Below are 12,795 nucleotides of genomic sequence, written 5' to 3'. Positions count from 1 at the left end.
TGTTAGATCTGGTGGTGGATTCTACCACTGGAAGATTTCTAATGTAGAAGCGTTGATGGTTCAGGATAGACTCCACGCCCAACAGCTGTATCTTCTGTTGATTCTAAACTAAGATTGTCTGGTATTTTCCATTCTCAGCAACTCAGGTAGGCCAGAGGGAAAGAAACATAGCCGGGTGGCTTTGGGACTGGAAGACTGGGCAAGGACCAAGTTCTAGGGGAAAAGTAACTGGAGTGGAGTGTGGCTGTGACAGCATGCCCCAGCTAGCCACGGGAACCTGGGAGTGCAGAGCTCCGGAGAGGCAGAGCCAGTGTTTGTGGGAGAGGCGTTGGCTAGGAGAAACACAACGTGGTCTTGGTCTCGGGATCTGTATCAGGTTGGGAACAGACCAAGACCACCGGTGCTTAGCTGGCAACAGTGTGGATTGTTTTACTGTTAATAATTACACGTTACACGAGGATCTAACTTAGCCCAGCACCCAAGATCAAAGCTGGGCCTGGAAGAGTACATCTACTTAATACTACAAGGCAGGGTTCTCTACGGAACGGAATCTCCCACTGGGGAGGAGACAGGATTCCCTGGGGCTCCACGATCCTCTGCTCACGAGATCCTGTCTCAAAACAAAGTGGGAAGCAAAAGAAGAAGACGGCCAACATTAGCTTCTGGCCTTTGGGCAAACACACACATGCACACTTCTAATCAATACAGTACACACTTAATGACAACCCTGGGGTGTCTTTACCTCCTCTTCCACAACTTCAGAACTACTGAGCTTGTGCTTTTGGCAGTAAGGACCCTCTTTCCATGCTTCAGTGTCACCGCAGTCACAGAAGCCTCCACCTCCTGACGTGGTCATCTTGAAGAAAAGAAGACAGTATCTGGTAAGAGCTCACTGGGTTATCAGATGAGAAGTAAGAATGTCACGTGCTGAGGACAGAAATCTGCTTAAGTGTCTCTTTGCTTTGGAGGGGAAAAAAATCAAATAAAAGGGGCTTATCAATGTTTTCTAGTAAGTAAGTGATTTCAAATAAAAAAGTGCTACTTCACTGCAGTGGGGGAAATCTAGATACTTCAGAGGCTGTCTGCACACACTGCCTTCTTAATTAAGCTGCAGAGGTTCCCTGGGGCTTTGCTTGGCAGCATTGCTGTCTATGCTAATGGTACCACAACACAGCAGGTTTAGGAAAACAGTTTTTTTTTTTTCTCCTTTAACAGCTCCTAAAAATCTGTCTTTTAAAAGGGTCGGTAAAAAGCAGTCACTGTTGAAACTTTGTTATCACCTGGAGACATCATTAATTAGTCACACTGTCTTAGTTACTAAGTCTGGCAAGACAGACCCTACAGGCTAATAGGTGGCATACCTATTTAAAAAAAAAAAGCCACCAAAAAAAACCAACAACAAAATCAAAAAAGTGTTATTATACGGATGGGTAAATTCAAGTGCAGCAAATTTTAGAATAAATTCCATTCTGTTCTGCCCAGAGTAAGCATTGTGTGCTCTGCATCACAGCACAGTCAGGGCAGGAGAGGCAGACGTGGGCCAAGAAACATGGGTAGGCAGCCCTGTGAGAAACAGCAGCCCTGCTCTGGCTGTGCACGCGTGCTCTTGTTACCAAACACCAGCTAGAGCGGCTGAAGGGACCTGGGAGCCTCTCCCTGGTCTAGAAGAATAAAGACAACTGATTTTATATATGGCCCCTTTTCCTATTATCATCGACACTGGGCTAGAGTCAACAAAACCAAACTGGTGGGAAGGCGCTGACCCAGTGGCTCCCTAATTAAGAGCAGTTCCTCCCACCATTTTATCTTCCCTGAGAACAAAAAGTTCCTCTTACCAACTGTCCCTTACCCTCAGAATCCTGAGGCACCATCTCCCATCCCAGGTCTGGGGATGATCTGCCCATAATAAAACTATCAGGAGTCTTAGGTGCTGGAGGTGGCCCTGAATGACCCATCAACACATACCTCTTTATATTTCCTAAAAACAAAACTAAAATTCCACAAGGTGAAAACTATCATCTCCCCTTACTATTAGATAGTCAGGCTTTAAACTGAGAACTGATTTGGAGGTTCTAGCAAGGGACTCAGCTCCGGGCATACCCTCAAGACTGGTGTTGCATTTGGAGAGGTCTTTGTTCTCAACTGATGCTGGGAGCCAAACTCAGGAAACTACCTGCTGTTCTAAGAGAACCCAGGAAGTTATCTGCTGTTCTAGAAAGCCTAGTCAGTGCAAGGTTAAGAAAAGACGTTCACAGGTCTCAGGCCCCAGGAACTTAAAGAACGTCTGGCATTTCCTAAGCAACGACCCTCACCCAAACTTCCTAATTTGCTGTGTCTTTATAACCTGCACCTGAAATTAAAGTTTCAGAGCTTGATCAGAACCCCAGACTTGCTCTCATTCCTTGTGTTTCTTGTCCCTTCATTCTTTCGCCCCCTTCCCTAAGGTCTCGTCGAATCCCCGCGGGCCGGGGAAAACTGAGCATGCAGCTTGAGGGAACCCAAGCAGAGCACTGAGGGAGAAGGGCATAACCACCTAGCCACAGTCAGCTAAACCAAGCTGGGGATCAACGGGGTGAGCGACGTTGCAGCCAGCTTGCCCTCACATCCATTCAAGCGTAAAATGAGACCGAATTAGTATAAAAATCAATGCTGTGTGTGGTAACCATGTGAATGTTACTGACCCTGTATCGATGGTCTCTGTGGATACTTCCCAAGAAGCACTCCATGCATAAAACACAGGTGGGGTCGACTGCACAGTCTCTGTGAAGTTAAAGAAAAAGAGAATGAATAAATCAGAGAGTCAAAAATTAATACATTCTCCTGCAACATCAGAATCTGTTGGGAGCTGGCCTGGTGCTGCTATGTATCTGAATGCTAAACACTGGCCCCCGAGATCTGGCTGCAGTCCAGACGAGCACATCTCATGTACACCGAGTGATGCTGTGTAAAGTTTGCTTGCCAATCTCCTCTGACTGCTTAAATAAAAGTAGCTGACAGCCAGTTACTGGGAAGAATAGAGGTAGGTGGGGCTTTGGTTATGGGACTGGGGGTCGCAGGTAGGGACCAGGAAGAGAGAGGGGAAAGGAGGAGAAAGATGGAGAAAGCAAGTCTCAGACAGGATGGCTGAGGGAGAGAGACATCCTGAAGAGAGACGGATGGAGGAGAAATAACCCAGGCAAGACTCAGACAGTGAGTGACCTGGGGAGTGCAGTTGAGAAACAGCCGGTCCAGCACAGAGAAGCAGTTTAGGGATAACTGTCTAGTAACTGTGCTAAAGCTAATTAAGTCAGTAAGACTCTGACTTGATTACTGAGGGACTGGAAAGGTCATAGCAAGAACTAATAAGAGTTATTAAATACCTATAACAACAACAAGAATCCTTCTGCCAGTGCCAAGATAGCAGATGTCACTCCCCAAAATCTGTTAGATCTTCACTCAATGAAATCAACACAAAGGTTTTGCTTCATATTGGAGTGCACAAGGAAGCCTTTGAGCACACACTCGACTAGAACGGTCCATTTCTCCAAAGGTCTGGGGATACCTGACCCAGGAAGCTAAGCAAACCCTTAAGTCAGAGGTTACACCTTTTTGTTGGAAGTAACATCTAAAGTGAAGGCCACACTGAGTGCTGGTGATACTGTTTTCTGTGTTTTAAGATAGGGTCTCTCTGTGCAGCCCTGGCTGCCCTGGAACTATGTAGACCAGGCTGGCCTTGAACTCACAGAGATCTGACCACTTCTGCCTCCCGAGTGTTGGGATTAAAGGTTTTTATTATTTGACTCCTTGGTGTTCTCAGATTCACATTTATCTCTTCTGGATTTTCCCACCTGGGTAGGTTTCTCTCGGTCTCACCTCTAGTGGGTAAAGGCCATTGTGCTTAGTACCCAAAAGAGTTAAGGTAGTTCTGACAGTTTGTTGATTCGCTTGTCTATAGTAAAATAAAATAAAATAAAATAAAATAAAATAAAATAAAATAAAATAAAATAAAATAAAATAATTTCCAAAGAATGGGGCGACAAATGTTCCTATGAGACACAGATGTCTCATGTACTAAGGCAGAGTGAATGTTTGAGGCTGCGAAACCCAGGATGGCACGATTTTCTATGCTTAATCTGAAGAACACTTTCAAGAGTAGCTGGTTGACATATAAATGTCACTGAACAAGAATTGGAAACACATAACTAACAGCACTACTAAAGAAACAGAGAGTGAGCAGCAAAATGTCACCTTTGTACTGTCCCCTGCACCCTCAGCAGCAGCCCTGGGATCTGACAATGTTTGTTGTTCCCCCTGAGGCACTAGGTACGTATTTCACATCTGCAACTGGGAAACAGGACTCACAGAGCAGCCCTGTTTGGGATGACAGGAGCTCTGAGCTCAGCACAAGTCCACAGTGCTGAGTTACCAACATCTCTTTCCACAGCCCAAGTGTGCTGTCTATGTAGTAACCTTTGTGTGTACTTTGTGGTAAGAGAGAGCCATACCACAAGACAACGTGCTTTTCCACTAAGGGTCAAACTGCATGGAGGCTGGCTGCTGATGCAACCTCAGAGCCACGTTACAGCAGGCCATCCTGTGGCTGCTGCGATGCTAGACCACACCCTTGCTTCACTATCATGGTGTCACCGCGTCTTCAGCCCTGCAAATGAGCTGTTCCCGTCACGTACCTGACACACAGAATGCCCCATGAAAGGACAGAGAGTGAACCCTACAGGGGCAAATCGCACCTCACTCCTTCCTCTGCTCCATTTAGAGTGCCCAGAAGACAAGGGGCCTCCAATCCCAGCAGCACAGCTCTCTCCAGAGGCTGGCATGTCCCACTTGTCTCTGCAAAAAATTCATCAGGATCCCTAACACTGGGATTCCTACCCCACAGTTCTTTCTCTAGGGTGTCAAAGAACCTAGGAAAGCAGATAGAGGTCTTGCTTTCTCCAACTCAAACTCCCCAGCCTTTACAAGGACAATGGTTCCCAACAGCAGGCCACACTTCTGAGTTTCAGAGGTCACGAGAAATAATCCATTAAAGCAAAAACGTCAATACTCAAAAACAACTCTTATTACAGTCAACTCATGTTTCATTATTTATTGGTGTGTGTGTGAGAGGGTGTGCACGTCTGTGTGTGTGTGTGTGTGAGTGTGAGCATGCCTATGTACCCCAGTGCACTGTGGATTATTTATTGGTGTGTGTGTGTGAGAGGGTGCGCACGTCTGTGTGTGTGTGAGTGTGGGCATGCCTATGTACCCCAGTGCACACGTGGAGGAGAGATAACTCGTGGCTGTCAGTCTCCTCCTTCCATCACACGGGTCTTGAGGATTTGACTGGAAGTTTAAGGCTTGATGACAAACACCCCTCCCGCTGAGCCATCTTGCCAGCATATCACATGTCTTTCAATATTTATTCTTAGTATCTTAAATTATATGTATTTCTGTGTATCTAATGTGGGTATGTGCACCTTGAGTGCACAGGCCTGCATAGGACAGAGGTGAGTTAGTCTCCCTGCAACTGGGGTTGCGAGTGGTTTCAAGTGGACCAACATGACTGCTGGGAAGGGAACTTGAGCCCTCTGCAAGAGCAGACAGGGCTCTTAACTGCTGAGCCTCTCTCCAGCCTCAGTGATAGATTTTTAACAACAAAGTACATGTCTACACATTTGAATTTAGGTCCATTTAGCTGGAAAACAAAAAAACAAAAAAAACAAAAAAACAAAAAACAAAACCGTAGCCCATTTCCCCACATTTTATTACATGAGTGAAAAAACTCCTAACACTGGTATGTGAGAATAAAAGGTAGGCCAGAAGAATGAAAAAGGGCTTTGCAGTCAGAGGCCTGGTGTGATATGACACGTGTTCCCTGCCTGTGCCTTCCTAGTGACTGGAATAACATGGAGGTGCCTCAGGCCTCAGCAAACTTGTGGCTTCTCCTGCCAAACCTGTTTTCCCTTCTAAGCCAGGTCACCAGAACCGGAAGTACACTCATCCCAGCCTTTCTGTCCTGAAGATAGCCATCAAGAAACTTGAGAGCAGCTAAGTGGACCCTGATGGAGATTCCCGGAGAGTTCCTGTCACACTCCACCTAGACAGGCTGAAAGAAATTCATGCCAGGCTTTGCTGGGTTTACCACTCAGTCTATCACTAGCATTAGGCCTTATCCTTTTTGTCCAGTCATGTTCCTGCATGACTATCTGAGTTTCACGCATATTCCATAAAAACCAGAAAGGCTGCGGCATGGCGAGCTTACAGAGGGAGGCACGCCCTGTCTCTCACATCCTGCCCTGCACATTGGTCTGTCTGTATCCTTTGCAACATGATTTATAGTAGCTCAAGAAATACAATTGCATGCAGCAAATCAATCAAACCCAAGGAGAGTCATAATACTTTCTCTCTCTCTCTCTCTTTTTTTTTTTTTTTTTGGTTTTTCGAGACAGGGTTTCTCTGTGTAGCCCTGGCTGTCCTGCCACTCACTCTGTAAAATCCGCCTGCCTCTGCTTCCCAAGTACCGGGATTAAAGGGTGTGCCACCACTACCGGGCTCATAAATACTCTTAATCCCTCCTGAACACAAAGGGTTCAGAACCGTGACAACAGTTTGTGATGGGGTGGGAGGGGGCAGTCCGTAGAGCTGAAGCCTAAGCCTGTCTTATAACTGCCTGCCTGCACCCGGGGTGGGGGGCTGGGTGTGCATGTGCGTGTGTGTGTGCTGGGGATGGATGATCTCCACACATTTTGGCATCGTGTTATGAGAATATAACAGGAGAAACTGAATCTGAGTTTTCCTCTACATTGTATGTAGTTTTAAGCTTTATTTATTTATTTTTAAAGATCTATTTATTTATTTTATGTATGTGAACACACTGTTGCTCTCTTCAGAAATAACAGAAGAGGGGATTGGATCCCATTACAGATGGTTGTGAGGTGGTTGCTGGGAATTGAACTTAGGAAGAGCAGTCACTTGTCTTAACTGCTAGGCAATCTTTCCAGCCCAGCTTTAAGCTTTATGGTTGTAAGGAAGTAACTCACTCACAGACCTTCGGGTTTCTGAAGGGAACTATTTCAGAGGCTATGGAAGGACTAAGCGTGACTCCATCTGACTGGCTTTTACAGAGGCTATGGGAGGACTAAGCGTGACTCCATCTGACTGGCTTCTGTTGGTGTGTAGGGTAACACACACTCAGCTCTCCCACCATGGCAGCCACTGAGACCAAGTGAGATGAGATGAAATACAGAGAGGCTGAACAACAGGCAGGCAGCTCAGGGTTCAGTGACTAAGGGAAGGGATCCCAAGGTAAGCCCAGGACAGCCCAGTGCTGCAGACCACGCTTAAGCACAGCTGAGATTCAGGGTAGATAAAACAGCTCCCCTCTGTGCTCAGAGAAGTAGGATGAGTGTAGAGTGGAAACATCCTGGCCACCTTCATCATCCATGTGACTGGATTTAGAATCGCAGTAGACATGCATCATTGCATATGTGTACAAGGATGTTTCCAGAGAGGTTTAAAGGAGGTGGGAAGACCCATCCTGAGAGCTGGGTCCTGACTGAGTAAAAGGGAGAGGCAAGCCGGGCAGCAGCATCCATGTCTCTCTGCTCCCTGAGTGGGTGCAGTGTGCCCCACACAGCTTGCTGAATGAGTATGTCTATCCCTGTTGCAGCCGCCATCCTCCATTCAACTGGACTCCAGCTTCCTGGGTCTTTGATGTAGGCTGAAGACTAGTGGATTCTCTGAGAATTATCCAGGTCCTGAGCACCAGACTGGTAGCAAAGAGGTATGAAGGTTCACGGACTGAGCCAGCCACTTTGGGACTCCCCAGACGCCATCATGCTAGCCGTCCTAGCAAACGCTCTTTTGTAATGTGTCCACTTTCTACTGGTGCTGTTCCTCTAAGAACTCCTCTAAGGATAGAAGATGATGTGGCATCAACCCCTAACTACGGGTCAGGTGGGGCTTTGCAGATTTCCTACACACTGCTGTGCACCACACAGAGACACTCGATCTAGCAGGCAGAGAGCCAGGGGGCTTCAGAGTTCTGGTCAAGGCAGATGTCCAGCAGAGACACATGGAAGGCTAGGCTGTGTCCCTGAACATGGTAAGAAGCACAGTTGGGTGGCAAGAGTCAGGCAGTCAGCACACAGACAAATGATGGACTCAAGTTCCTCCTGTCACTGCAGGGAACTACACAAACAGAACCCACATAGGCTGATTAGAACTAGGGAAATCACTGGAGCCTGACCTCAGACATCTACTTCAGTGCCTGGACAGAGATGAAATGTAGCCCTCGGAGAGGGTGTAGAAGTACTGGACAACCCAACGCAATGGGCACACTTGCCACCTGGCCACTGTGCTATTTCCAAACACCATCTCTACTAAGAAAACCAGTTTGTTGGGAAAATGGTTGATTTCAAGGCAGATTGGGAGAAATCCAAGATGCCACCGTGGCGTCTTATGGCAGAGACTAAGGAAGCACTGTGACAACACTAGCAGTGTAAAAAGCTGACGGTGCAGAAGGTCCCTACTGGGGACACGAGGACAGGGAGTCCAAATAAAAACAACCATCAGGACCACATCAATGGCCACGTGTCAGAACATTTCATATTCAAGTTCTAAAACTGCAAAAATATTAAAAAACAAGGAGACTTAAAGTTTATAGAGAAAAAGACAGCTATAGAGCCAAAGTGCTGTCCCATAGTTCTTGATCACGTGGGGAAGTGACCTCACAGTAGAGACAGCACCATATCAAGTGATCAATGGGACCACAGGCCATGACAGGGTTAGATTCCTCATCTCTGTGGCAATCTGGCCAAAGGTACAAGGATCATGTACTGGATGAACCCAACTAGAGGGACATTCTCAAAATAATTAGTTTGTAATCTTCAAAAGTGTCAGACTTTAGATTTAAGAAACATACAAATGTGTGATGGGGCTTGTATCTATTGGGTGTAAAGGACACTGTGAGGCCCATTGAGATGCAGCTTCCATATTCATAAGTCACGAGGTTGGGCGAGATCTATTCTCTAAGCATCAGTAGTACACACAAAGAGATCTTTAAAATACTACAGAAAAGTAAAATAAAAAATAAAATACTACAGAATTCAATCTAACAGTGCTTCACTGTACAGTACAATCAGAACCGATATTCTGACCACGCTAATAAGTAAAACTAACATGGAAACTCAGACACCTTAATTAGCTTAATTTGAATTTTACAAGAAAATGCTTTTTAAAAGTTAAACAGGGCCTCTATCAACATTATGTCTGCACAGTGAAGTCGTATCTAGCCATATAAACTAAATGGAAAGAGGCTAAGTTTGGTCAAACAGAAACCTCTGCAAACATCTGCATACATATATCTTTTCTTTCTTTTGAGACAAGGTCTATGCAGCCCTGGTTGTCCTGGAACTCACTGTGTAGACCAGGCTGGCTTCAGTTTCAGAGATCCACCTCAGCTGCCTTTGACTCAGGGTGCTGACATCAGAGGCATGTACCACCACACCGGGCTCACATGGTTGCCTCATTTCAGTAGTTCCCGTGTGTGCATGGGCACACGTGTATGGACTTTTGAGTGCCATGGAGTACGTGTGGAGGTCTCTCCTACTACCAGTGGTCTCTGGCTTCAAATTCTGGTCCTGAGGCTTAGCAGCAGGTGCCTTTACCAACTGAGCCAATCTCTCCAGCCCATATATGCCTTTTTGTATGTATGTGTGCATACTTATGGCTAAGATAGTCTATATATACATATGCACACATGATACCTATCACGCATAGAGAATTTCTGGACAGACAAAAGTGTTAACAGTGATAATCAGAATGGAAAGTCAGACAGGTCAGGGCACGTTATTCTCCGTCTACTCTCTCAGATTCAATTTCACCAATCTTTTAAGGTCATCTTGTATCAGTAAGCCCATGCAGCCAACATATCCTACTTTCTACCATTCCCAATTAAGAAGAAACTCCTTGGAGAAATGGCTGGTTCTCCATATAGGTCACAGCAAATACAGAAAGCGGTGGGTGGGCACCTCACAATGCCAGAGAGGACAGAAGTGCCCCAAGCTGCTGAGGGACAGGACAGCAGCAAAGGCGCGCTGCTGTGACAGGGTCCCACAGGCAACTCTGGAACAATGGCCATATCAGAAAGTATCACTGTGAGCACTGGGCATCAGGAAGGGTCAGAAGGACTCCAGCCAGCACAGGGGCGGTCGGGTTTCTCCTGCGCTGGTGACAGGCTGTTTCTTGAACTGGGAAGTAATTTCATAAATATTTCTTTCCAAATTAGTTTATTAAACTGTGGACTTTTAAATGTATAGATTTTATAATCTAGAAATAAAAATGTGAGGCTGAACAGGAGAGCTGTAGCATGTTACCTGCAGGAGTATGTAGGCTCCCCGACTTTAAACACTCGGCCGCAGAGGTGAGAAGGCTTGTTTGCCTGTTCCAGCTTTGGAAAGCCCAGTGCAGGGTCCTCGCCGCAGATGTACCACTCCATTGGTCCCAGCAAGACGTGCTGTGCCAGTGTGTCTTCCTTCTGAGGGAAAGGGTTGGGACCCCGGCAGTAGATTTTGGGCACACAGTGGGCTAAATGCTGGTATACTTCTCTGGTGAGGTCAGTCGCTTGCAGCCATTTCTTTAGAAAAACAAAACAAGGTTTTAAATAAAGCCAACTGACTGTTAGCTTGAGTAATTATACCCAACTTCATTTTTGGTAAGAAACTAATACTACTACTAATAAAAATCATACTTTGTTTATACTGTTATACATTAAAATTTAATCTGGGCCAGCAAGATGGCTCAACTGGTAAAAGTACTTGCTGGATGACTTATTTCAATCCCAGGACCCTCATAAAAGGAAAAGGAGAAAACAGGGTCCCCTTTTTGTTCCTTTGCCTTGACATATGTGCCCCTACCATCACACCACCCCACACACCCACACACACTGTCCTGATTCAGACCCCAGCTGTTATCTCTTATGTTCATTTGACATCGAATGCTCTGCTCAAATGTTACTCTAATTGTGACAGGGATAGATGGAGAGTGTGTGTGTGCGCGCGTGTGCGTGTGCACGTGTGAACGCACACACACTCGAGAGAGAGCATACATGTACAGTCTCACGAGAGCCTGGCCTATGGCCTCTTTCTCTGACCAGCTTCCCCCTATAAATCTATCCCCCTTGGCTCTCACCACTAAATACAAATTGAAAACAACAGAACAAACACCTCCCCTTTCTGTGCCTCAACTTTTGCTTCCAATTCTTACATACCCTGGTATCTCACAAGTACCAAGCCAAAACTGAGCTCAGGATCTTCCCACCGCCATCCAAATCTGCGACGCTGCCTCGTTTGCTTGCTTTGTTTCCGCCATCAGGCCAGCATCCACTCATCTGTTTCTCTACAGAACCCCTTGCCCACCATCTCCAAGTGCACTCGCTTTGTCTCCTGCAAGGTGTCTTCTCAGTCCTTTCCTGACTCCCTCCCCCTCTTGTCAGGTTTAAACCAGTGAGCACCAATGAATGACTGCAAATAGGTCTACACTCCCGCCTCAGTTATACACAGGAAGAAGGGGTGTGTGTGACGGGGAGCTCAGGCCTGCAGCGGGGCAGTAAGTCCCTAACACTACCCACTGAACCCTTGCCTTTCCCTGCCTCCTGGCCCGCAGGCCTGCCCTCCGCCCGTGTGCTCTCTTAAACATCTTTGTGTCGTGTTGCCTCTCAGCCAAGAAAAAGATTATAAACCTCAAAACGTGAAATAAAATGACCCACTTCTACTAAAAAGTTATCTGAACTGCTAACACAACCCTCAGACCCAGCATTTACTTAGGCTGCAATCAGTCTTGCTTAAAGACAGGGCAGTGGTGGTGCACACCTTTAGTCACAGAATCTGGGAATCAGTGGCAGATGGATCTCTGAATTTGAGGCTAGCCTGGTTTACAGAGTGGCAGGACAGCCAGGGCTACACAGAAAAATCCTGTCTCGAAAAGCCATAAAGAAAATCAGACTCCTAGTCAGGGAAGTCATGGTGACGTGTGCCCGGAATCCCAGAACACGCGAGGCAGAAGCAGGAAGACCAAGAACTCAAGGAAGTATGATCAAGTCTAGCACCTGAGAAAGTCTGTGTACAGAGCTGGAGAGCTGACTCAGAGGTTAAAGCACCTGTTGCTCTTGAGAGGACCCAGGCTCAGTTCCCAGTACCCACGTGGTGGCTCACAAGCCACCGGGAACTTCAGTTCCAAGAGATGTGACACCCTCTTCTAAACTCCAAGGACACCAGACATGCACATGGTAACACAGACATACATCTAGATAAAATGCCCATACACATAAAAAGAAAAATAAATTAAAAAGTAAATGTCAGGCCTTCAAGTAACTATTACTACAGAAACTTTAATCCCCATATTTCCTTCTAAAAATAACATTTTAAATATTCATGAGGTAGGCCTGAGATTGTGGTGCCTGACTTTAATCTCAGCACCCAGGAGGCAAAGGCAGGCAGATCTCTGAGACTTTGAGGTCAGTCTGGTCTACAGAGGGAGTTACAGGAAAACCAGGGCCATTATACAGAGAAAACCAGGGCTATTATACAGAGAAACCCTATCTCGAAAAACAAAAAACAAACAAAAATTTCATGAGTGGCATGTATTACTTTTTAGTCAATCTCACACTCCAGAGAACTTTCGCTAAAAGTCTAAACGCTTGGTCACAAGGAATGCTATTGAGAGAAAGGCTGTAATAGTGAACTTGAGTTTTTACTGCTTAGGTAAAAGTGATTTTTCCAAACATTGTTTCATGTTTTCTTTTTTTTTTTTTTTTTTTTT

At 46.0% G+C, this 12,795-nt stretch overlaps 1 protein-coding gene across 2 annotated transcripts in view; it reads right to left on the bottom strand.

Moving 5' to 3' along the window:
* Nucleotides 1-12,795, bottom strand: part of Ubr2 (ubiquitin protein ligase E3 component n-recognin 2) — an 84,748-nt gene that overhangs the window by 64,559 nt on the left and 7,394 nt on the right. For both annotated transcript variants that reach the window (XM_028766519.1, XM_028766521.1), the window contains exons 2-4: nt 10,353-10,612; nt 2,682-2,760; nt 743-856 (exon numbers count right to left, since the gene is read on the bottom strand). In XM_028766519.1, the coding sequence (XP_028622352.1) occupies nt 743-856; nt 2,682-2,760; nt 10,353-10,612 (453 nt within the window). The remainder of the gene's footprint in view (nt 1-742; nt 857-2,681; nt 2,761-10,352; nt 10,613-12,795) is intronic.

Source organism: Grammomys surdaster, unplaced genomic scaffold (assembly GCF_004785775.1).
Source record: "Grammomys surdaster isolate TR1022 unplaced genomic scaffold, NIH_TR_1.0 169, whole genome shotgun sequence".
Lineage (NCBI taxonomy): Eukaryota > Metazoa > Chordata > Mammalia > Rodentia > Muridae > Grammomys > Grammomys surdaster.
Note: the sequence above shows the minus strand (reverse complement) of the source record. Positions and strands in the feature narration are given on the sequence as shown.